Source organism: Salmo trutta, chromosome 36, assembly GCF_901001165.1.
Source record: "Salmo trutta chromosome 36, fSalTru1.1, whole genome shotgun sequence".
NCBI lineage: Eukaryota > Metazoa > Chordata > Actinopteri > Salmoniformes > Salmonidae > Salmo > Salmo trutta.
Genome location: NC_042992.1, coordinates 4,407,613 through 4,434,871, shown reverse-complemented (window position 1 = coordinate 4,434,871; position 27,259 = coordinate 4,407,613). Strand labels below are relative to the sequence as shown.

The 27,259-nt window shown below is 44.8% G+C and overlaps 1 protein-coding gene across 1 annotated transcript in view; it reads right to left on the bottom strand.

Moving 5' to 3' along the window:
- The window catches only part of dlgap3 (discs, large (Drosophila) homolog-associated protein 3), a 393,401-nt gene that overhangs the window by 128,048 nt on the left and 238,094 nt on the right, over positions 1-27,259 (bottom strand). Inside the window, exon 3 of the mRNA XM_029734628.1 lies at positions 1,202-2,283. Coding sequence (XP_029590488.1) covers positions 1,202-2,212 — 1,011 coding nt within the window. The 5' untranslated portion in view covers positions 2,213-2,283. The remainder of the gene's footprint in view (positions 1-1,201; positions 2,284-27,259) is intronic.

Here is a 27,259-nt window from a genome sequence, read left to right as displayed (position 1 = left end):
AGAGAGAGAGAGAGAGGAGAGAGAGAGAGAGAGAGAGAGAGAGAGAGAGAGAGAGAGAGAGAGAGAGAGAGACTGAATATAGCATAAGAAAGAGAAACAGAGAGATAGAGGAGATGATGAGAGAGAAACAGAGAGATAGAGGTGATGTCACGTCCTGGCCAGTATAAGGGTTAATTGTTATTGTAGTTTGGTCAGGACGTGGCAGAGGGTATTTGTTGTATGTGGTTCGGGATGGTGTGTTGTTGTAGGGGATTGATTTATGTATTCCGGGGGTTTTGGGCACTCTTCCTTGTTTATGTATTTCTATGTTGATCTGGCTGGTTGTATGTCTATGTTTGGTTGATTGGGGTTGGGACTCTCAATTGAAGGCAGGTGTTGTCTATTTGCCTTTGATTGAGAGTCCCATATATTGGGGTGTGTTTGTGTTTGTCTTTTGTGGGACATTGTTTGTGAGCACTGCGTTATTGAGCCTGCTACACTGTTGTGAGTCGTTGAGTATCATTTATTGTTTTTGTTTTTCCTGTGGATGCTTTTCGTTTTTTTCCCATTAAAGAATGAGTACCCACAACTCTCTGCAACACCACGACATAATTCGTGACAGGAGAGAAAAACAGAAGAGAGAAACAGAGAGATGGATGAGAGAAAAACAGAAGAGAGAAACAGAGAGATGGAGGAGAGAAAAACAGAAGAGAGAAACAGAGAGACATAGGAGAGAAACAGAGAGAGAGCCACAAGGTGACTGAAGGAGTGTGACAGTTAACCTGTGTGCCAGTCATCTGATGTAGTTCAGAACTCCAGTAATGATGAAGCCTGTCAGTACGTCTCTTTCTCTGTGTGTGTGAGAGAGGAGCTGCTGACAGTCAGACTGTAACACTTCCTGATAAAACCTGACATGCCCTCTCTACCATATTAATACTCTCTGACAGAGGGAGACTGTGTGTGTGTGTGTGTGTGTGTGTCTGTGTGTGTGTGTGTGTGTTTGTAGGAAGAGCAATGGGGGGAAACACACCCCTCCCTCCTCCTTCCCTACACACCCACCCACCTGTAGGTAGTGAAAGGTCCTCTCCTTCAGTTTCTCCTCCAGAGGTACCAAGGCCTTGTCAAAGCCTCCTCCTCCTCCCTCCTCCCTCCTCCTCTTCCTCCTTCCTCCTCCTCCTCCTCCCCGGACAGACGATGGGTACACCTCTCTAGCCTGGCTGACCGTCATGGCCGACCACGTGCTCCTCTTCAGAGAGTGTTGCCCAGGCCCTCCATGGTACGCTCCCCCTCCGCCACTCTCCCCCCCTGCCAGGGCCATTGTGGTACAGGCCATGCACTCCCCCGGCCCGGGGCCCGATGGTACACTCCCCTGCTTGGGCAGTTTCTTCATGGTCAGCTCCTGGATAGCAGCGTCCAGACTCTCGTGGCCCGTGGGGTAACCGCCTCGCCCGCCACCTCGACCGCTTGGACCGGTGTTGCCCGCGGTTACCAGAAAGCTGCTGTCACTGTCTAGGTTGTCGTCGGAGCTCCACCACCCGGCAGTTCGGTTCCGGTGGCGCCGGCCGGACGACTCGTGGCGCCCATCCCCGCTCTTGGAGCGCTCGCGAGACTTGCTGCGCTTCACCGAGCGGGACTGGTGGCCCGAATAATGATGCCCAATCCCCTCCTCTCCTCCGCTCCTTTGTCCTCCTCCTCCTCCTCTTTCCCGGTAATCCCCTCCTCCTCGTGTACCATTATATTCCCTCTTCGTCGGCGCCTCGAGGGAGTGGGACTTGGCGAAGAGTCTCTGGACTGAGTGAACCAGGTGGCGGATACGGGAGGGGCTCTCGCTGCGCTGCTCAGCCCCGCTGGCGCTCCTCTGGTACTGCAGGGTGTGGAACCCGTCAGGAGGAAAAGGAAGCTGCTTCTCAAACTGATCCAGGCTGTGCATCTTAGACACGTGACCCCCCACCGTGGACAGACACTCCTCGCATGAGTCGTACTGATGAGGCGCGGGGTGATGGCTCGGGTGGGAGCGGGGGAACGTCCCCCCTCCAGAGTGGGAGGAGAGGAAACGATGCTCTGGGGGACCCCCGGGGGGGTAGTAGGGGTGTCCCGCTCCGTCGTAGTGTTCGTAGTCTCGGACGGAGTTGGGCCCGGGGTCGCAGTCTTCGGTACAGTTGCACGGTGTGTGTCCCCCTCCTCCAACAGAGGAGTGCTGGGACAGGCTGCGGCTGACCTGGTAACCCTTCATGGAGGAGGCCAGGGGGCCGTGGTGGGCCGGCCGGGCCGAGAGGGGGCGTGACAGGGCTGCAACGGAATCACCTAGAGAGAAGATAGAATGACAGAGAGAATAGAGAGGAAGAGAAAGAGAGAGAGAGAGGGTGAGCGAGAGAGAGGAGAGAGAAATAATAAGATAGAGGGAATGACAGAGAGAGAGAGAGAGAATGTTAGAATATAAATCCAGAATTATTGAGAGAAAGGAAATAATGAATAAAAAGAAAGACGCACACTAAGAAAGAAAGAAAGAATAACAAATAAAGATCCAGGGGAAACAGATGTCCATAACATGTTAAACACTTTTCCTGAAAAACATTTCTATACACTTTTCCACACACACACAGCTCTCTCTCATTTCCTATTTCTCTCTCTCTCCATCTCTCTCTCCACCTCTCTCGTTTCCTATTTCTCTCTCCATCTCTCTCTCATCTCTCTCTCCATCTCCCTCTCCATCTCTCTCTCCATCTCTCTCTCCATCTCTCTCTCCATCTCTCTCCCCATCTCTCTCTCGTTTCCTATTTCTCTCTCTCTCCATCTCTCTCTCGTTTCCTATTTCTCTCTCTCTCCATCTCTCTCTCTCTATCTCTCTCATTTCCTATTTCTCTCTCTCTCCATCTCTCTCTCCATCTCTCTCTCCATCTCTGTGTAAATGCCAAAGCATCCCTCATTCTCCACACGTCTCTCCCTCCCTCCATCCACTCCTCTCCTCTGTTGACCTATTTATTTCAGTCTGTCTGCCTCAGCCTCTCTCTCTCTACCTTGCACTATCTCTGCCTACCTGCTCGATTTCTCTCTACCTTTCTCTATCTCTGCCTACCTGCTCTGTGCTCTCTCTCTACTTCTGTCTGTCTCTCTGTCTGTACCTGTCTACCTCTGTCCCGACTCCCTGTCTGCCTGCTCCTCTCTCTCTCTGTCTCCTTCTCCCTCTCTCTGTCTGCCTGCTCCTCTCCCTGTCTGCCTGCTCCTCTCTCTGTCTGCCTGCTCCTCTCTCTGTCTGCCTGCTCCTCTCTCTGTCTGCCTCTCTGTCTGCCTGCTCCTCTCTCTGTCTGCCTGCTCCTCTCTCTGTCTCCCTGCTCCTCTCTCTGTCTCCCTGCTCCTCTCCCTGTCTGCCTGCTCCTCTCTCTGTCTGCCTGCTCCTCTCTCTGTCTGCCTGCTCCTCTCTCTGTCTGCCTGCTCCTCTCTCTGTCTGCCTCTCTGTCTGCCTGCTCCTCTGTCTGCCTGCTCCTCTCTCTGTCTCCCTGCTCCTCTCTCTGTCTGCCTGCTCCTCTCTCTGTCTCCCTGCTCCTCTCTCTGTCTGCCTGCTCCTCTATCTGTCTACCTGGTCCTCTCTCTGTCTGCCTGCTCCTCTCTCTGTCTGCCTCTCTGTCTTCCTGCTCCTCTCTCTGTCTGCCTGCTCCTCTCTCTGTCTCTCTGCTCCTCTCTCTGTCTCCCTGCTCCTCTCTCTGTCTGCCTGCTCCTCTCTCTGTCTGCCTGCTCCTCTCTCTGTCTGCCTGCTCCTCTCTCTGTCTGCCTCTCTGTCTGCCTGCTCCTCTCTCTGTCTGCCTGCTTCTCTCTCTGTCTCCCTGCTCCTCTCTCTGTCTGCCTGCTCCTCTCTCTGTCTGCCTGCTCCTCTCTCTGTCTCCCTGCTCCTCTCTCTGTCTCCCTGCTCCTCTCTCTGTCTCTCTGCTACTCTCTCTGTCTGCCTGCTCCTCCCTCTGTCTCCCTGCTGCTCTCTCTGTCTCCCTGCTACTCTCTCTGTCTCCTTGCTACTCTCTCGGTCTCCCTGCTCCTCTCTCTGTCTGCCTGCTCCCTGCTACTCTCTGTCTCTCTGCTCCTCTCTCTGTCTGCCTGCTCCTCTCTCTGTCTGCCTGCTCCTCTCTCTGTCAATCCATATGTGAGTTTACATTCTTTATGTATCAGCTGAAAAAACCTTTGTCAGGCTGAGAGTTGAAGGAGGCGAGCTAAATGGCCCCCCCCCTATTCCCTATATAGTGCACTACTTTAGACCAGAGCCCTATGGAACCCTATTCCCTATATAGTGCACTACTTTAGACCAGAGCCCTATGGAACCCTATTCCCTATATAGTGCACTACTTTAGACCAGAGCCCTATGGCACCCTATTCCCTATATAGTGCACTACTTTAGACCAGAGCCCTATGGAACCCTATTCCCTATATATAGTGCACTACTTTAGACCAGAGCCCTGTGGCACCCTATTCCCTATATAGTGCACTACTTTAGACCAGAGCCCTATGGAACCCTATTCCCTATATAGTGCACTACTTTAGACCAGAGCCCTATGGAACCCTATTCCCTATATAGTGCACTACTTTAGACCAGAACCCTATGGAACCCTATTCCCTATATAGTGCACTACTTTAGACCAGAGCCCTATGGAACCCTATTCCCTATATAGTGCACTACTTTAGACCAGGGCCCTATGGAACCCTATTCCCTATATAGTGCACTACTTTAGACCAGAGCCCTATGGAACCCTATTCCCTATATAGTGCACTACTTTAGAACAGAGCCCTATGGCACCCTATTCCCTATATAGTGCACTACTTTAGACCAGAGCCCTATGGAACCCTATTCCCTATATAGTGCACTACTTTAGACCAGAACCCTATGGAACCCTATTCCCTATATAGTGCACTACTTTAGACCAGAGCCCTATGGAACCCTATTCCCTATATAGTGCACTACTTTAGATCAAGGCCCATAGAAAAGTAGTGCACTATAAAGGGAATATGATGCCTTTTGGAACACAAACAAAGTTCAATTTTACAAGTTCAAGCTGTGTCTGTTTTAATCACTAATGCTTGTGTGTATGTCTGTGTGTGTGTCTGTGTTAGTGTGTATGTCTGTGTTAGTGTGTATGTCTGTGTTAGTGTGTATGTCTGTGTTAGTGTGTATGTCTGTGTTAGTGTGTGTGTGTCTGTGTTAGTGTGTATGCCTGTGTTAGTGTGTGTGTCTGTGTTGGTGTGTGTGTGTGTCTGTGTTAGTGTGTATGTCTGTGTGTGTGTCTGTGTTAGTGTGTGTGTCTGTGTTAGTGTGTGTGTCTGTGTTAGTGTGTATGTCTGTGTGTGTGTGTGTGTATGTCTGTGTGTGCGCCTGTGTTAGTGTGTATGTCTGTGTGTGTGTCTGTGTTAGTGTGTGTGTCTGTGTTAGTGTGTGTGTCTGTGTTAGTGTGTGTGTCTGTGTTAGTGTGTGTGTCTGTGTTAGTGTGTATGTCTGTGTTAGTGTGTGTGTCTGTGTTAGTGTGTGTGTGTGTTAGTGTGTATGTCTGTGTGTGTGTATGTCTGTGTGTGCGCCTGTGTTAGTGTGTGTGTCTGTGTTAGTGTGTATGCCTGTGTGTGTGTGTCTGTGTTAGTGTGTATGTCTGTGTGTGTGTGTGTCAGACTCGGGTGGAATATTCGTCACTGTACTGTAAAAGTCATTGCTAGAAAGCAGGAAGTTGCAGATGCGAACTCATTCAATAAACAGACAGAGAAAGAATCCTCCAAGCCTCTCACCAACACTGAATGAGCACTGAATGTATTTTTTAATGGCGTCTATTCACAGCCAGACAATACGGAGAGACATTGGATGCCATCATTGGAAGAACAGTGCAACAGTGGCAGAGATACACGTAGAGAGAGAGAGAGAGAGAGAGAGAGAGAGATACACATAGAGAGAGAGAGATACACATAGAGAGAGAGAGAGAGAGAGAGAGAGACATACACATGAAACCACTATCAGTTACCATGTGGAACATTCAACTTTTGGATCGAAGAGTTTAGCACCGGAGGAAAATTAAAAAAAATTGCGAAGATGTTGACGTCATCATTCTGCAGGAGACATGGTGTAAGGCTGACGTTGTCACTCACTGTCCCCACAGGCTACAGAGAGGTCATTGTGCCATCACAGAAACACAGCTCTGTCAATATAGAGGCACAGACTCTGGAGGATTGATCATTTGGTACAAATCCAAACTACAAAATCTAATTGATCCCCTCAAAATCGGCTAATATCACATTTGGTTAAAACTAAAGAAAGATATTGTACTGACAGAAAAAGATGTGTTCCTTTGCTCAATATATATCCCCCCCTCAGAATCCCCATATTACTCAGAGAAGATCTTCCCCACCCTTGAGGAAGAGACGTGCCATTTCCAGGCCCAGGGAAATGTGCTCATCTGTGGGGACACAAATGCGCGCCCAGGAACACTACCTGATCTAACGAGCACACGAGGGGACAGCTTTATTACAGGCCATACTGTTTCTAACTGTCTTCATCTCCCCCATAGAAACAACAGTGACAGCACCGTCAACAAAAACGGAAGGGATCTGTTGCAGCTCTGTAGAAGCCTGGGTCTGTACTTTGTCAATGGTAGGTTACGGGGGGACTCTTTGGGGAGATTCACCTATTGCTCACCTCTTGGCCACAGTACAGTAGACTATATGATCACAGACATGGACCCTTTCTCTCTCAGCTCATTCACTGTCAAGCCACTAACACCTCTGTCTGATCACAGCCAAATTACGTTGTTCCTCAAAAGAACAGCCCTGAAAACAACCACACATTCACAGCCCAGTAAGCTGTACAACATCAGAAATTCATACAGATGGGCCCAAAACAGCACAGAAGAATACCAGGAAGAAACCACTAACCAAAATATCCAAACACTTAGATAACTTTCTGGATAGCACATTCACTCACAGTAAAAGAAGGCATCAATCTAGCAGTACAAAACATCAACTATATATTCAGGCAAACGGCAAAAGAAGCACATTTGAAATTGATAAAAAACAAACCAAAAATGACCACAGATGACAACTGGTTTGATGCAGATTGTAAAATTATAAGGAAAAAACTTAGAACACTATCCAACCAAAAGCACAGAGACCTAAATAATGGTGAATTACGCCTTCATTACTGTGAGACTTTAAAACTCTATAAACGTACACTCAGAACCAAAAAAGCACAGTACAACAGCAAGCAGCTGACACTAATTGAGGAGTCCATAAACACAAACAACTTCTGGCAAAATTGGAAAAAACTAAAAAAATCTAAACAAGAGGAATTAGCAATACAAAATGGTGACATATGGACAACCCATTTCAAAACACTCTACAACACCGTTCAAATTGACACAAACGGAGAACAAATTCATGAGACGTTGAATGGATTAGAAAAAGCTATAAAGGACAATCAACATCCATTGGACCCCCAATTACTTACCAGGAGCTCTATAAGAAACTTCAGGCTCTCAAATTTAAAAAAGCACGCGGACCTGATGGCATCCTAAATGAGATGCTCAAACTCACTAGTGCAAAATTTCAATTGGCTATATTAAAACTGTTTAATTTGATCCTGAGTGTAGGTTATTTCACAGACATCTGGAATCAAGGACTCATAACCCCAGTCTTTAAGAACGGAGACAAATTTGACCCTAACAATTTGTGTGAACAGTAACCTGGGGAAGGTTTTCTGCAGTATTATAAATGTAAGAGTTCTAAACTTCCTTAATAAGCACAATGTCTTGAGTAAAAGCCAAATTGGATTTATACCAAAACATCGCACAACTGATCATATTTACACCCTACACACCCTGATAGATAAACATGTCCACCAAAATAATACCAAAATATATGCTTGCTTTATCGACTTCCAAATAACATTTGATACAGGACAAAGTTATTGAAAGTGGTGTAGGGGGTAAAACATATGACATAATTAAATCAATGTACACTGGCAATTCGTGCAGCATTAAAATTGGCAAGAAAAGAACAGAATTCTTTAACCAGGGACGGGGCCTTCGCCAGGGTTGCAATCTGAGCCCTGCACTCTTCAATATTTACATTAACGAATTGGCCATTATTCTAGAAAAATCCTCAGCCCCTGGTGTTAGTCTCCACAATTCAGAAGTTAAATGCCTATTCTTCACAGATGACCTATGCCTGCGGTCATCCACAGCACATGGCCTACAGCAGAGCCTGGACCTGCTAGAGCTGTACTGCCAGACCTGGGCCCTGGCAGTAAACCCCAAAAATACTAAAATAATGATTTTCCAGAGAAGATCCAGATCTCAGGGAATTAGACCAAAGTTCTCAATTGGTACAAAATATATAGAGTACTGCACACACTACAATTACTGAGGTTTAAATATATGTACACACTACAATTACTGAGGTTTAAAAATAAGCTCAACTGGACACCTTAATGAGGCAGTGAATGAACTGAGAGAGAAAGCATGCAGGGCATTCTACACCATTAAAAAGCAAATTCAAATTGAAATACCTATTAAAATTTGGCTAAAACTAATTGAATATGTCATTGAACCAATTGTACTTTATGGCAGCGAGGTGTGGGGTCCACTTGCAAAACAAGATTTCATCAAATGGGACAAACACCCCATTGAAACCCTGCATGCCGAGTTCTGTAATATTCTCCTACATGTCCAGTGGAAAACTATAAACAATGCATGCAGGGCAGAATTAGGCCAATATCCACTAATAATAAAAACTCAAAAAAGAGCAATTAAGTTTTGGAAACATCTAAAATACAGTGACACCCTCTCATATCATTACCAAGCCCTGCATATCGGGCAGCAGCGTAGCCTAGTGGTTAGAGCATTGGACTAGTAACTGAAATGTTGCAAGATCGAATCCCTGAGCTGACAAGATACAAATCTGTTGTTCTGTCCCTGAACAAGGCAGTTAACCCACTGTTACTAGGCCGTCATTGTAAATAAGAATTTGTTCATAACTGACTTGCCTGGTTAAATAAAGGTAAAATAAATATCATTACCAAGCCCGGCAATGCCAAGAGCTGAGCAAAGAAAAGAGTCCCCTCATCCAGCTGGTCCTGGGGCTGAGTTCACAAACCTGTTCTACTAACACACTGAAGCCTCAGGACCAGAACATCCAATCAATCAGAATAAACCAAATTATAACACAGTCAAAACAAAACTACATTGCTTATTGGGAAACACAAACACAAAGCAAAATGCAGTGCTATCTGGCCCCAAATCGACAGTACATCGTGGCTAACTATTTGACCATGGTTACTGAAACCTTAGAAAAACCTTGACAAAGTACAGGCTCAGTGAGCACAGCCTTGCCATTGAGAAGGGTAGACACAGGAAAACCTGGCTCCCTGTAGAGGAAAGGCTGTGCAACCACTGCACCACAGCAGAACCTGAGACGGAGCTGCATTTCCTGACAAAATGTAAAAAATATAAAACAATTAGAGAGTGTGATTTCCCCAAATTTGAAACCCTTATTCAACGTTTCAAAGACCTCTCTGATGAGGATAGGCTACCCGTCCTGTTGGGGGAGGACTCAGAGAGCTGTGGGTTGGCAGCGCACTACATTGTATCAGAGAGCTGTTTCACTCTTTCTCTTGTCTGCCTCTGATGTGTGTGTGTGTGTCTGTGTGTGTGTGTGTGTGAGAGAGAGAGATAGAGAGAGAGAGAGACTAAAAGGTGTTTATGTTGTCCTCTGCTTTAGCTCAATCAAAGCTCATAAATCATTTTGTGATGTTACACATTGGATTAGAGAGAGAACAATAACCCTTCTTTCATTTCCCTCACTCCTCCCTTTTCAGCTGTATTGCCTCATACACACACCTATGCATTCATAAAGCATTTACAATACAAAACAATGTGCTTCACGTGAAATGTTATCAACATTACATATATTAACATCTACTTCACCCCCATCACATGGTTTGAGATCTACTTCACCCTCATCACATGGTTTGAGATCTACTTCACCCTCATCACATGGTTTGAGATCTACTTCACCCTCATCACATGGTTTGAGATCTATTTCACCCTCATCACATGGTTTGAGATCTATTTCACCCTCATCACATGGTTTGAGATCTACTTCACCCTCCTCACATGGTTTGAGATCTGCTTCACCCTCATCACATGGTTTGAGATCTATTTCACCCTCATCACATGGTTTGAGATCTACTTCACCCTCATCACATGATTTGAGATCTATTTCACCCTCATCACATGGTTTGAGATCTACTTCACCCTCATCACATGGTTTGAGATCTATTTCACCCTCATCACATGGTTTGAGATCTACTTCACCCTCATCACATGGTTTGAGATCTACTTCACCCTCATCACATGGTTTGAGATCTACTTCACCCTCATCACATGGTTTGATGACGCGACAGAGTTGATGTATGAATCACTAGCACACAACTGGTCTCATAGGAGAAACATACAGTCGACTACTGGCCATCAACATCACAGTCAACGATTCATCTCCATCACAAAGCAACCGATGCATCCCAAATGACACCCTATTCCCTATGTAGTGCACTACTTTCACTAGTGCCCTCCGTAAGTCTCTGGTCAAGAGTAGTGCACTAGTTGGGGAATAGGGTGCCTATAAGGACGATGGTTTCAAATTCACTTCTTTCCTTTTCTTTCTCAGTATTCACATCGGCTACCTGTCATAGCCCACAATGCAACACCAGGAGCTTAGTGAATGTATTTTGGGGGGGGGGTCTTTCATCCTTTGTGCTGATTTTTAAACTGAAGATAAGCCACAAATGTGAACTCTAATTCAAAGTCAGATAAAAGTCTAATTCAATTTTGTCTGAGTGACTACTGTCTAAGTCAAGTAATACTGGTGGTGTGTGTGTGTGTGTGTGTGTGTGTGTGTGTGTGTGTGTGTGTGTGTGTGTGTGTGTGTGTGTGTGTGGGCCTGTGTGTGGGCCTGTGTGTGGGCCTGTGTGTGTGTGTGTGTGTGTGTGTCCTATTGGGAATGCTTTGAATCACAGACATAGTGCATGATAAGACTTGCTATATGCATTCATAACAGCTTATGACTCCTTATAACAGTATTTGATGCAATAAAGCTTTAACCATGAATTATTAAATGTATAGATTGGCATAGAGAAGGTAAAGTTATAGATTGGTATATAGAGGGTAAAGGTAAAGATTGGTATATAGAGGATAAAGGTATAGATTGGTATAGAGAGGGTAAAGGTATAGATTGGTATAGAGAGGGTAAAGGTATAGATTGGTATAGAGAGGGTAAAGGTATAGATTGGTATAGAGAGGGTAAAGGTATAGATTGGTATATAGAGGGTAAAGGTGAAGATTGGTATATAGAGGGTAAAGGTGAAGATTTGGTATATAGAGGGTAAAGTTATAGATTAGTAGAGAGAGGGTAACGTTATAGAGAGGGTAAAGGTATAGATTGGTATATAGAGGATAAAGGTATAGATTGGTATAGAGAGGGTAAAGGTATAGATTGGTATATAGAGGGTAAAGGTATAGATTGGCATATAGAGGATAAAGGTATAGATTGGTATAGAGAGGGTAAAGGTATAGATTGGTATATAGAGGGTAAAGGTGAAGATTTGGTATATAGAGGGTAAAGTTATAGATTAGTAGAGAGAGGGTAACGTTATAGAGAGGGTAAAGGTATAGATTGGTATATAGAGGGTAAAGGTATAGATTGGTATAGAGAGGGTAAAGGTATAGATTGGTATAGAGAGGGTAAAGGTGAAGATTGGTATATAGAGGGTAAAGTTATAGATTAGTAGAGAGAGGGTAACGTTATAGAGAGGGTAAAGGTATAGATTGGTATATAGAGGGTAAAGGTATAGATTGGTATATAGAGGGTAAAGGTATAGATTGGTGTAGAGAGGATAAAGGTATAGATTAGTGGAGAGAGGGTAAAGTTATAGAGAGGGTAAAGGTATAGATTGGTGTTGTTAGTGTGTAACAGAGATTGTCCGTAGAAAGAGTTATTGAACTGAATCAAGTTCTCAGTCTCTTAATACACTTTAATGGTCGAACACTCATCACACACACACACACACACACACACACACACACACACACACACACACACACACACACACACACACACACACACACACAGACACACAGACACACACTGTGTTACTCCAAAAGTCACAGGTGGAGGATCGATAGAGATGTGACACTCACACTCACACACACACACACACACACACATTGTTTATCATCTTGACACAGTTTGTGTCTCATAATATCATGTTCTGAATTGTTTGTTGTTTCTCTCCTCTACAATCATGAAACATGAATATGTGGCATTTGGAATAGCCTACTCATGATGATGTGACTCCCTTGTCACATGGTATTTCACTCAGAAATGGCCATTGGATGAAGGTCAAAAATAAATCATGTAGTTTAGATTACTATAATGTAATGCGATCACATTTACAGTTCAGTGCACTTCAATGCATTACTCTCTGTGTTATTCAACAAAACAGCATGAAACCCTACTCCACTAGCCTCTATCATACCTCTACCACATAGACCATAAAACACTACTCCACTAGCCTCTATCATACCTCTACCACATAGACCATAAAACACTACTCCACTGGCCTCTATCATACCTCTACCACATAGACCATAAAACACTACTCCACTAGCCTCTATCATACCTCTACCAGATAGACCCTAAAACACTACTTCACTAGCCTCTATCATACCTCTACCACATAGACCATAAAACACTACTCCACTGGCCTCTATCATACCTCTACCACATAGACCATAAAACACTACTCCACTGGCCTCTATCATACCTCTACCACATAGACCATAAAACACTACTCCACTGGCCTCTATCGTACCTCTACCACATAGACCATAAAACACTACTCCACTAGCCTCTATCATAACTCTACCACATAGACCATAAAACACTACTCCACTGGCCTCTATCATACCTCTACCACATAGACCATAAAACACTACTCTACTAGCCTCTATCATACCTCTACCACATAGACCATAAAACACTACTCTACTAGCCTCTATCTTACCTCTACCACATAGACCATAAAACACTACTCCACTAGCCTCTATCATACCTCTACCACATAGACCATAAAACACTACTCCACTGGCCTCTATCATACCTCTACCACATAGACCATAAAACCCTTAAGGAGTTTCACCACTCAGACACTGTCCTGTTGTGTGATTACTGGGTGTTGCTTGAATTCCTCCAGAGACAGACTGGAGACAGACTGGAGACAGACTGGAGACAGACTGGAGACAGACTGGAGACAGACTGGAGACAGACTGGAGACAGACTGGAGCTGAATCCCAAATAACACCCTATTCCCTATATAGTGCACTACTTTAGCAGCTAGCAGTGCACTACTTCCCGTAGCTCTTTAGTCAAAAATAGTGCACTATAAAGGTGATAGGGGGCCATTTGGGATTTAGACTGTGAGGTAGGGACTGGGAGGTAGAGACTGGGAGGTAGAGACTGGGAGGTAGAGACTGGGAGGTATGGACTGGGAGGTAGGGACTGGGAGGTAGGGACTGGGAGGTAGGGACTGGGAGGTAGGGACTGGGAGGTAGAGACTGGGAGGTAGGGACTGGGAGGTATGGACTGGGAGGTAGAGACTGGGAGGTAGGGACTGGGAGGTAAGGACTGGGAGGTAAGGACTGGGAGGTATGGACTGGGAGGTAGAGACTAGGAGGTAGGGACTGGGAGGTAAGGACTGGGAGGTAGGGGCTGGGAGGTAGGGACTGGGAGGTAGAGACTGGGAGGTAGGGACTGGGAGGTATGGACTGGGAGGTAGGGACTGGGAGGTAGGGACTGGGAGGTATGGACTGGGAGGTAGGGACTGGGAGGTAAGGACTGGGAGGTAAGGACTGGGAGGTAGGGACTGGGAGGTAAGGACTGGGAGGTATGGACTGGGAGGTAGGGACTGGGAGGTAGGGACTGGGAGGTAGGGACTGGGAGGTAAGGACTGGGAGGTAGGGACTGGGAGGTAAGGACTGGGAGGTATGGACTGGGAGGTAGGGACTGGGAGGTAGGGACTGGGAGGTAGGGACTGGGAGGTAGAGACTGGGAGGTAGAGACTGGGAGGTAAGGACTGGGAGGTAGGGACTGGGAGGTAGGGACTGGGAGGTAGGGACTGGGAGGACTGGGAGGTAGGGACTGGGAGGTAGGGACTGGGAGGTTAGGGACTGGGAGGACTGGGAGGTAGGGACTGGGAGGACTGGGAGGTAGGGACTGGGAGGTAGGGACTGGGAGGTAAGGACTGGGAGGTAGGGACTGGGAGGTAGGGACTGGGAGGTAGGGACTGTGAGGTAGGGACTGGGAGGTAGCTGTTGTGCTGGAACAGAAGTATTTTAATGCCGGGTTAGGGTTATGAACAGATGTACTGTAATGCCGGGTTAGGGTTATGAACAGATGTACTGTAATCCTGGGTTAGGGTTATGAACAGATACATTGTAATGCTGGGTTAGGGTTATGAACAGATGTACTGTAATCCTGGGTTAGGGTTATGAACAGATGTACTGTAATCCTGGGTTAGGGTTATGAACAGATGCATTGTAATGCTGGGTTAGGGTTATGAACAGATGTACTGTAATGCCGGGTTAGGGTTATGAACAGATGTACTGTAATCCTGGGTTAGGGTTATGAACAGATGCATTGTAATGCTGGGTTAGGGTTATGAACAGATACATTGTAATGCTGGGTTAAGGTTATGAACAGATACATTGTAATGCTGGGTTAGGGTTATGAACAGATACATTGTAATGCTGGGTTAGGGTTATGAACAGATGTACTGTAATCCTGGGTTAGGGTTATGAACAGATACATTGTAATGCTGGGTTAGGGTTATGAACAGATACATTGTAATGCTGGGTTAGGGTTATGAACAGATGTACTGTAATCCTGGGTTAGGGTTATGAACAGATACATTGTAATGCTGGGTTAGGGTTATGAACAGATACATTGTATTGCTGGGTTAGGGTTATGAACAGATACATTGTAATGCTGGGTTAGGGTTATGAACAGATACATTGTAATGCTGGGTTAGGGTTATGAACAGATACATTGTAATGCTGGGTTAGGGTTATGAACAGATACATTGTAATGCTGGGTTAAGGTTATGAACAGATGTACTGTAATGCTGGGTTAGGGTTATGAACAGATACATTGTAATGCTGGGTTAGGGTTATGAACAGATGTACTGTAATACTGGGTTAGGGTTATGAACAGATACATTGTATTGCTGGGTTAGGGTTATGAACAGATACATTGTAATGCTGGGTTAGGGTTATGAACAGATACATTGTATTGCTGGGTTAGGGTTATGAACAGATACATTGTAATGCTGGGTTAAGGCAACTTCAATTCATGGCCCTCTCTCTGAATAGAAATGGATGGGATGTGTACGAGAACAGGAACAGGAACAGGGACAGGAACAGGGACAGGGACAGGAACAGGGACAGGGACAGGGACAGGGACAGGGACAGGGACAGGGACAGGGACAGGGACAGGGACAGGGACAGGAACAGGGACAGGAACAGGGACAGGGACAGGGACAGGAACAGGAACAGGGACAGGAACAGGGACAGGGACAGGGACAGGAACAGGAACAGGGACAGGGACAGGGACAGGGACAGGGACAGGAACAGGGACAGGGACAGGGACAGGGACAGGAACAGGAACAGGGACAGGGACAGGGACAGGGACAGGAACAGGGACAGGGACAGGGACAGGGACAGGAACAGGAACAGGAACAGGGACGGGAACGGGGACGGGGACGGGGATGGAGACAGAGACAGAGACAGGGACAGGGACAGGGACAGGAACAGGGACAGGAAATTGAAAGTCCATAGAGATCATCTTCCTCTTTTGTCAGTGTTTGTCTGAGCAAATCAAATCAAATGTTATGTCAAGTGCAGAATACAACAACCTTACAGTGAAATGCTTACTTACAAGCCCTTAACCAACAATGCAGTTTTAAGAAAAATAAGTGTTAAGTAAAAAATGGATAAGTAAAAAATAAAATAAAAGTAACAAAAGTAACAAATATGGAGAAGTGGCAATTTTAGCATGTAAATCTTGGTGGGGCAAAAAAACGAAACATTGCTGATGCAAAGTCACTACACAACACTAAACAATACATTAATTGCATTTCAACGGTGACAAAAGGTGCCCACAAACTGTTAGGACCTACATAAAGCCATCCCAACAGCAGAGCTTTCTTTTCAGCACCATAGAGTGAAGCCATACCACTGCTACACCTGGTTATCAGCGGAGCCTTGTCTGGCAGCAAAACAGTTCATTCAGCCTTATTTACTGCCTTTTTAATGAGGAGGTAAATTAGGTTTCTACTGACAATTGAGATGTACAAACTATGGTATAAGTGGAGGCAGGTAGCCTAGTGGTTAGAGCGTTGGGCCGGTAACCGAAAGGTTGCTGGATTGAATCCCTGAGCTGACAAGGTAAAAAATCTGACGTTCTGAATAAGGCAGTTAACCCACTGTTCCCCGGGAAGGCTGTCATTATAATTAATAATTTGTTCTTAACTGACTTGCCAAGTTATATAAAAGGTTAAAAGGTGATGATGAGCAGATAAGAGGCAATCTGTCATTTCGATTAAGACATTAATGAGCGAGCTAGGAAGGACGTAGTCAGTATAACTACTTGTTCAGAACTTTTGCGATGGAGACAGAATTCAGAACGTGGGCCGTTCTTACAGCATTGCACTGTAAGGTCTATACCTTTTGGACAACAAGTCAGAACCGTAGGATAAATAAAGGGGGCATACGTTGCATTCGGAAAGTATTCAGACCCCTTCCCTTTTTCCACATTTTGTTACGTTACAGCCTTAATCTAAAATAGACTAAATATTTTTTTCCCTTATTAATCTACACACAATACCCAATAATGACAAATGACCCCCCAGCCTTTCGCCCCCCCAGCCACCCCTCCTTAACTCCCCACCTTCACACACACACCCTCCCCTCCTTCATACACACACCCTTCCCACCTCCTCCTTTACACCCCCCTTTATACTCACCCCTCTTCACCCCCCCTTTACCCCTCCCACTTCACACCTCCCCCCTTCACCCCCCCCACACCCCCCTTCACACCTCCACCTTCTTCATTCCTTTCTGACACACACACACACCATCCATCCTGCTCTGCCAGTACAGTTTGATTCCTAGAACAACCCCAGGACACACACACACACACACACAGAGATACACACACATGCCCCCAGGAGAGCACGCTGGCCCACATTAACAGTGGGGATCTGGTTCTGCTGTTACCCAGGAGGCCGTGGGGCAGCCCAGGGGGTCACATGATCTGTGGCTAGGCTCACAGTTGGTGATCTACTTTAACAAGCAGGGACAAATGGGATTCCTCCATTATTCATACAGACACATCTACTTTAACAAGCAGGGACAAATGGGATTCCTCCATTATTCATACAGACACATCTACTTTAACAAGCAGGGATGAATGGGATTCCTCCATTATTCAAACAGACACATCTACTTTAACAAGCAGGGACAAATGGGATTCCTCCATTATTCATACAGACACATCTACTTTAACAAGCAGGGACAAATGGGATTCCTCCATTATTCATACAGACACATCTACTTTAACAAGCAGGGATGAATGGGATTCCTCCATTATTCATACAGACACATCTACTTTAACAAGCATGGACAAATGGGATTCCTCCATTATTCAAACAGACACATCTACTTTAACAAGCAGGGACAAATGGGATTCCTCCATTATTCATACAGACACATCTACTTTAACAAGCAGGGACGAATGGGATTCCTCCATTATTCATACAGACACATCTACTTTAACAAGCAGGGACAAATGGGATTCCTCCATTATTCATACAGACACATCTACTTTAACAAGCAGGGACAAATGGGATTCCTCCATTATTCATACAGACACACTGTTCTCCATCCACTTTCACTGAACCGGACTGATTTCAGCTATGCAGGATTGACGGTGTAGACTGGCTCGTAGAGGAGATAAACCAGACATCTGGCTTGTAGAGGAGATAAACCAGACTGTATTTGTACACTTCTCTCTGCGTTGTTAAAGAAAACAACAGGAAAAGGAAATCCAACCAGAGCTGAATTGATTTGAAGAGGACCTGGAGTTAAAAGACAAGGACATAGGAGGACAGTACAGCAGACAAGTCTTCTCATCTTGCTTACAGAGCAGAGAGATACAAAGAGAGAGAGATACTGCACAGAGCCCCAGGACAACAAAAACGACACGATTAGACCCAACCAAATCACAAGAAAACAAAAAGATAATTACTTGACACATTGGAAAGAATTAACCAAATAAACAGAGCAAACTAGAATGCCTCTTGGCCCTAAACAGAGAGAACACAGTGGCAGAATACCTGACCACTGTGACTGACCCAAAATGAAGGAAAGCGTTGACTATTTACAGACTCAGTGAGCACAGCCTTGCTATTGAGAAAGGTCGCCGTAGGCAGACCTGGCTCTCAAGAGAAGACAGGCTATGTGCACACTGCCCACAAAATGAGGTGGAAACTGAGCTGCACTTCCTGCGCTGTATATAGCCAACACTGTAAATAGCCTTAATATGTCATTTTAAATACCTCTATTCCTTTGGAACTTTTGTGAGTGTAATGTTTACTGTTCATTTAGTATTGTCTAATTCTCTTTTGTTTAATATCTTCACTAAATATACTAAAGTATGTGGACACCCCTTCAAATTAGTGGATTCGGCTATTTCAGCCACACCTGTTGCTGACAGGTGTATAAAATCGAGCACCCAGACACGCAATCTCTATAGACAAACACTGGCAGTAGAATGACCTTACTAAAGAGCTCAGTGACTTTCAACGTAGCACTGTCATAGGATGCCATTTTTCCAACTAGTCAGTTCGTCAAATTTCTGCCCTACTAGAGCTTCCCCATTCAGAGAGAGAAAGAGGAAGAGAGGTCTTTGAAACGTTGAATAAGGGTTTCAAATTTGGGGAAATGACAATCTCTAATTGTTTTATATTTTTTACATTTTGTCAGGAAATGCAGCTCCGTCTCAGGTTCTGCTGTGGTGCAGTGGTTGCACAGCCTTTCCTCTACAGGGAGCCAGGTTTTCCTGTGTCTACCCTTCTCAATGGCAAGGCTGTGCTCACTGAGCCTGTACTTTGTCAAGGTTTTTCTAAGGTTTTGATCAGTAACCATGGTCAAATATTTAGCCACGGTGTAGTGTCGATTTAGGGCTAGATAGCACTGCATTTTGCTTGTTTCCCAATAAGCAATGTAGTTTTGACTGTTTGGTAATTTGGTTTATTCTGATTGATTGGATGTTCTGGTCCTGAGGCTTCAGTGTGTTAGTAGAACAGGTTTGTGAACTCAGCCCCAGGACCAGCTGGATGAGGGGACTCTTTTCTTTGCTCAGCTCTTGGCATTGCCGGGCTTGGTAATGATATTTATTTTACCTTTATTTAACCAGGCAAGTCAGTTATGAACAAATTCTTATTTACAATGACGGCCTAGTAACAGTGGGTTAACTGCCTTGTTCAGGGACAGAACAACAGATTTGTATCTTGTCAGCTCAGGGATTCGATCTTGCAACATTTCAGTTACTAGTCCAATGCTCTAACCACTAGGCTACGCTGCTGCCCGATATGCAGGGCTTGGTAATGATATGAGAGGGGGTCACTGTATTTTAGATGTTTCCAAAACTTAATTGCTCTTTTTTGAGTTTTTATTATTAGTGGATATTGGCCTAATTCTGCCCTGCATGCATTGTTTGTAGTTTTCCTCTGGACATGTAGGACAATCTTACAGAACTCTGCATGCAGGGTTTCAATTGGGTGTTTGTCCCATTTGATGAAATCTTGTTTTGCAAGTGGACCCCACACCTCGCTGCCATAAAGTGCAATTTGTTCAATGACATATTCAATTAGTTTTAGCCACATTTTAATAGGTATTTCAATTAGAATTTGTTTTTTAATGGCGTAGAATGCCATTAAATGCCAGTTCATTCACTGCCTCATTAAGGTGTCCAGTTGAGCTTATTTTTTAAACCTAAGAAAATGTAGTGTGTGCAGTACTCTCTATTCTCTCTCTATTCTCTCTCTGTATCTCTGTATCTCTGTATCTCTGTATCTCTGTATCTCTCTCTCTCTCTCTCTCTCTCTCTCTGTGTATCTCTCTCTCTCTCACTCTCTCTGTCTCTCTCACTCTTTCTGTCTCTCTCTTTCTCTCTCTCTGTCTCTCTCTGTCTCTCTCTTTCTCTGTCTCTCTCTTTCTCTGTCTCTTTCTGTCTCTCTCTCTGTCTCTTTCTGTCTCTCTCTCTGTCTCTCTCTCTTTCTCTCTCTCTCTCTGTCTCGCTCACGCACGCACTCACTCTCTCTCTCTCTCTCTCTCTCACTCTCTCTGTCTCTCTCTTTCTCTCTCTCTCTCTGTCTCTCTCTCTCTCTTCCTAAAGACCTCTCTGATGAGAGTAGGCTACCCATCCTGTTGGGGGAGGACACAGAGAGCTGTGGGTTGGCAGCGCACTACATTGCTGCCTGCCATAAGATGAGGGACAGTGTCTGACAGACCAATCAACCTGCACATGTCCTCTACTGTATGCTTATTGTTATTGTTGAATGTATGGTTATTTTGACCCTTGGTTATTGTTGTTACTGTTGTCCCGTTGACAATTTTGATTCTTATTATTTTCATATTGTAAATATCCAAAGTAAGCTTTGGCAATATGTACATTGTTACGTCATGCCAATAAAGCAAATTAAATTGAATTTAAAATTGAGAGAGAGAGCCAGAGAGAGAGAGAGAGAGAGAGAAAGAGAGGGGAAGAAAGAGAGAGAGAGCGAGAGTATCCCCAGATAAAAACTATCTGTAGCTACACACAAACACACACACAAACACACACTAAGTGTAGATAAACCACCACAAGGGACAGTGCTAATACTGTATAAGTCTGTACTGATAAGGGAGGAAGGCTGTAAGGTTGACACACACAGTCACATGCACATTCATTATTTCATGTTGTGCGCACAAGACCGACCCCCAGACTAATAGAAAGGCCATGTGAGTGAATTACAGAATATTATCCAGGCTGTGAGCTATGGAACAACAGAGGCATGAATGAGTAAGGACTGGAATCAAAGAGACCAGGAATGGAGAGAGAGAGGAAGTGATGGAGAGAGAGGGGAAGGGCTGGAGAGAGAGAGGAAGGGATGGAGAGAGAGAGGAGGGGCTGGAGAGAGAGAGGCAGGGCTGGAGAGAGAGAGGAAGGGATGGAGAGAGAGAGGAAGGGATGGAGAGAGAGAGGAAGGGATGGAGAGAGAGAGGAAGGGATGGAGAGAGAGAGGAAGGGATGGAGAGAGAGAGGAAGGAATGGAGAGAGAGATGAAGAGATAGGGAGACAGAGGAGGGATGGAAAGAGAAAGGAAGGGCTGGAGAGAAAGGGGGAGGAAGTGATGGAGAGAGAGAGGAAGGGCTAGAGGGAGAGAGGAAGAGATAGGGAGACAGAGGAGGGATGAGAGAGAGGAAGGGCTGGAGAGAGAGAGGGAGGAAGTGATGGAGAGAGAGAGGAAAGGCTGGAGAGAGAGAGGCAGGGCTGGAGAGAGAGAGGAAGAGATAGGGAGACAGAGGAGGGATGAGAGAGAGAGAGAGAGAGAGAGAGAGAGACAGAGGAAGGGATGTAAGGGATGTAAGGGGATATAGAGAGACAGACTGAAGACATTAGTGACACATGGAAGGGGTTCTGACCATATTAGACCCCTGAGCTAAACCCAAGGTACAATGAGTATTCAGGTCTCAGGTCTCAGGGTCTCAGGTCTCAGGTCTCAGGGTCTCAAGGCATTCAGTTCCACAACATAGTAAACATGTCAGGTGTTACAGTGACAAGTGTGAATGAATGGACTTGTGACCTTACAAGACACAACTGATAGATAATAAAGGCTCAGTGCAGCAAAAAACATGATTTTCCTGTGCTTTATATACACTTGCCATATCTTCAATAAGTGTGTACCCTCAGGCCTGGAGAGAAGCAATTGTAAGAATAGTAAAGCCCCCTTTACTGATTCAAATAGCCAACCAATCAGCCTGTTACCAACCCTTAGTAAACTTCTGGAAAAACTTGTTTGACCAGATACAATGCAATTTTACAGTAAATAAATTGACAACAGACTTTCAGCACGCTTATAAGGAAGGACTTTCAACAAACACAGCACTTACACAAATGACTGATGATTGTCAGAGCAAAATTTATGACAAAAAGATTGTGAGGGGGTGCTTTGTTAGACGTCAGTGTGGCTTTTGACATTATAGATCATAGTCTGCTGCTGGAAAAACATATGTGTTATGGCTTTACACCCCCTGATATATTGTGGATTAAGATGGGTGTTCTTTAATGGAAGCCTCTCCAACAAAATCGAGGTAGAATCAGGAATTCCCCAGGGCAGCTGTCTAGGCCCCTTACTTTATTCAATCTTTACTAACGACATGCCACTGACTTTGAGTAAAGCCAGAGTGTCTATGTATGCGGATGACTCAACACTATATACACGCCAGCTACTACAGCGACTGAAATAACTGCAACACTTAACAAAGAGCTGCACATAGTTTCAGAATGGGTGGCAAGGAATACATTTGTCCTAAATATTAAAAAAACTAAAGCATTGTATTTGGGACAAATCATTCAATAATCCCTAAACCTTAACTAAATTTGTAATAAATGATGTGGAAATTGAGCAAGTTGAGGTGACTAAACTGCTTGGAGTAACCCTGCATTGTAAACTGGATTGTAAACATTCATGGTCAATCTGTTCCTGACTGAGTCTGTAATACCAACATGTTTCAAGCAGATCACCATAGTCCCTGTGCCCAAGAACACTAAGGTAACCTACCCAAATGACTACCGACCCGTAGCACTCACATCTGTAGCCATGAAGTGCTTTGAAAGGCTGGTCATGGCTCACATCAACACATTCATCCTAGAAACCCTAGACCCACTCCAAACTGCATACCGCACCAACAGATCCACAGATGATGCAATCTCTATTGCACTGACTTTGCTTCTGGTACGCAAGTCGTTTTAATTAGTTCCCCACATCCAGTGCAAGCGGGAGGGATTGTTGGTTCCGCTACCGAACTGCCCCTAATCAAAACGAAACAAAACGGCCTAAACCCAGCTGTCAGAAAACACAGAAAATTTAACTTTTTTCAATGTGTCAATCACTCTCGAGTCATCTGGGACCCACGGGCTAAGCCCAAGGGACTACTAGGAGGGCACTTGAACATTCGTAGTGTCATTCCAAAAAGTGATCAAATTCAACATCTTCTCACAGACTCCAACCTTGACTTCCTCTGCCTCTCAGAGACATGGCTCCATAAAAACTCTCCATGTGCTGCTTTGATTGTGCCTGGCTACAATGTTTTCAGGAGAGACAGGATTGAAGGAAGAGGAGGGGGTCTGATGATTTACATTAAAGAACATATCCGATGTAAACAAATTGAGTGGTCATGTGATAATGAACTAGAATGTATTGGCCTGAACGTTACACTGTCTCCACAAATGTCTTTTACCCTTATTGGAATGTATAGACCACCTTCCACCAAAAGTGTGTTTTTTGATCAGTTTAATAACATGCTTAGGGAATGTGATTTTGGGAAGGAGGTCATCTTAATTGGAGATTTTAATATTAATTATGAAGACAAGGCTTGTAGGAAAACCCTCAAATGGATCACTAATACCTTTGACCTTACACAGCTCGTTAAAGGGCCAACCAGGGTGACTTGTTGCTCTAAAACACAGATTGATTTGGTGTTCAGTAATAAACCAGAGAGAGTGACTAAATCATTCAATATGGTTACTGGGCTGTCTGATCATAATTTGACACTTATAGCCAGAAAGTTGTCTAAGAGCAGGTTTAAGCTCTCTACTGTTAGAAAGCCGGATCAACTAAGAATACCTAAGAGTGAATTAAACTATTTTGAAAACGCAATTAATGGAATTAACTGGAATGATCTCTTGTCCTATACAGACGTGGAAGCTGATAGTGAGGTTTTTCTATCCACAATCCAGGCTACAATAAATGGTTTCCTAAAGAAAATCAAATCCAAACCTGGCCAAAAGAGCACTCTTCCTTGGCTAAATGGAGAAATTTGGAAATTGATGAAAGAACGAGATTATGCTCTAAAAACAGCCCTAAAATCCAAATTAGAGCATGACAGACGTAGGTTTACCATGTTGAGAAATAAGGTGATGAAAGAAATCAGACAGGCCAAGGCAAACTTTTTTATTAACATAATTGGTGAGGCAAAGGGAAATTCAAAATTGATCTGGGAGAATCTAAAAAAGTTAACAGGGAAAGACCATAGTAAAACTGCAAAAAGACTAGAAATCATGGTGAATAACAATCTAACACAGGATGCAGTCAAAATAGCAATAGCCTTCAATTCCTACTTTATTGACTCTGTCAAGGTACTGACACAGAACCCCTCCACTGGTTTATTGGGCTCAGTGCTAGTGAATGACGCTCAACCTGTCTTCATCATAAGGGAGGTTTCTGAGTCAAAGGTGAACAAGGTGATTAGCTCACTAAAGAACTCTAAATCCAAAGATGTGTTTGGGCTGGACTCTACCTTTCTTAAAAACTACAAAGAGTCACTCATTGGCCCCATTACTAAGGTCACCAACACATCTATTGGTCTGGGGGTGTTTCCAAGGGTATGGAAGTCAGCCATAATAACGGCCATCTTTAAATCGGGCGACCCTGCTGACGTGAGTAACTACAGGCCCATTAGTATACTACCTGTAGTGTTGAAGGTTGTTGAAAAGTGTGTAGCAGAACAACTGATTTCCCACCTCAACAACAGCCCCTTCACATTACACTCCATGCAGTTTGGCTTCAGAGCGAAACACTCCACAGAAACGGCCAACTGCTTTCTTCTGGAAAATGTGAAGCCCAAGATGGACAAAGGGGGCGTTGTTGGGGCTGTGTTTCTGGACCTAAGGAAGGCTTTCGATACTGTTAACCATGAGATTCTCATCACAAAATTGTCCAAGTTCAACTTTTCCCCCGATGCCTTGAGATGGATGAAATCATACCTTGAAGGCAGAACTCAGTGTGTCAGAGTGAGCAATGAGCTGTCGCCCACTCTTAGCTATGATGTGGGCGTGCCCCAAGGGTCAATACTGGGGCCCCTCTTGTTCAGCCTGTACATTAATGATCTGCCTTCCGTCTGCACTGGGTCTGAAGTTCAAATGTATGCAGATGATACAGTGATATATGTGCATGCAAAGAGCAAACAACAAGCTGCACAAGAACTCACTACTGTAATGGTCCAGGTTACAAAGTGGCTCAGTGACTCGTGTTTGCATCTCAATGTGAAAAAAACTGTTTGCATGTTCTTCACAAAGAGGGCAACAGATGCTACTGAGCCAGATGTCTATGTGTCAGGGGAGAAGCTCCAGGTGGTATCTGATTTTAAGTACCTTGGAATCATACTTGATTCCAACCTCTCTTTTAAAAAGCATGTGAAAAAGGTAATTCAAATAACCAAATTCAACCTAGCTAATTTCCGATTTATACGAAATTGTTTGACCACAGAGGTAGCAAGACTGTACTTCAAATCGATGATACTCCCCCACTTAACATACTGCTTGACTAGTTGGACCCAAGCTTGCTATACAACATTAAAACCTATTCAGTCTGTCTACAAACAGGCTCTCAAAGTGCTCGTTAGGAAGCCCAATAGCCATCATCACTGTTACATCCTCAGAAAGCATGAGCTCCTGAGTTGGGAAAATCTGGTGCAATACACCGACGCATGTCTTGTATTCAAGATCCTAAATGGCCTAGCTCCCCCTCCACTCAGTACTTTTGTTAAACAGAAAATCCAAACATATGGCAGCAGATCCACAAGGTCTGCCATGAGAGGTGACTGTATAGTTCCCTTAAGGAAAAGCACCTTTAGTAAATCCGCTTTCTCTGTGAGAGCGTCCCATGTCTGGAATACACTGCCATCAGACACACATAACTGCACCACATATCACACTTTCACAAAATGCATGAAGACATGGCTAAAGGTCAATCAGATTTGTGAACATAATCCCTAGCTGTGTATTGCCGCTTTCCATGTTGTCTGTTGTCTGTAGCTTGTGAGGTGTGGAAACACTTTGTTTTTATGTATTTTGTCTTGTTGCTTTTTGTTCTATGTTGCTCTGTCTGTATACTACATCTTGCTTGTCCTATGTTGCTCTGTCTTTATGCTATGTCTTGCTTGTCCTATGTTACTCTGCGTGTGCTCACTGTTCTATGATTGTCTATATTGTAATTGTTTTTAATAACCTGCCCAGGGACTGCGGTTGAAAATTAGCCGGCTGGCTAAAACCGGCACTTTTACTGAAACGTTGATTAATGTGCACTGTCCCTGTAAAAATAAAATAAACTCAAACTCAAACTCCACACTGCCCTTTCCCACCTGGACAAAAGGAACACTTATGTGAGAATGCTATTCATTGACTACAGCTCAGTGTTCAACACCATAGTGCCCTCAAAGCTCATCACTAAGCTAAGGATCCTGGGACTAAACACCTCCCTCTGCAACTGGATTCTGGACTTCCTGACGGGGCTCCAAGGTGGTGAGGGTAGGTAGCAACACATCTGCCACGCTGATCCTTAACACAGGGGCCCCTCAGGGGTGCGTGCTCAGCCCCCTCCTGTACTCCCTGTTCACTCATGACTTTATGGCCAGGCACGACTCCAACACTGTCATTAAGTTTGCCGACGACACAACAGTGGTATGGCTGATCACCGACAACAACGAGACAGCTTTAGGGAGGAGGTCAGAACTGCCATGTGGTGCCAGGACAACAACCTCTCCCTCAACGTCATCAAGACAAAGGAGATGATTGTGGACTACAGGAAAAAGAGGACCGAGCACGCCCCCGTTCTCATCGATGGGGCTGCAGTGGAGCAGGTTGAGAGCTTCAAGTTCCTTGGTGTCCACATCACCAACAAACTAACATGGTCCAAGCACACCAAGACAGTCGTGAAGAGGGCACGACAAAACATATTCCCCCTCAGGAGACTTAAAAGATTTGGCATGGGTCCTCAGATCCTTAAAATGTTCTACAGCTGCACCATCGAGAACATCCTGACTGGTTGCATCACTGCCTGGTATGGCAACTGCTCGGCCTCCGACCGCAAGGCACTACAGAGGGTAGTGCG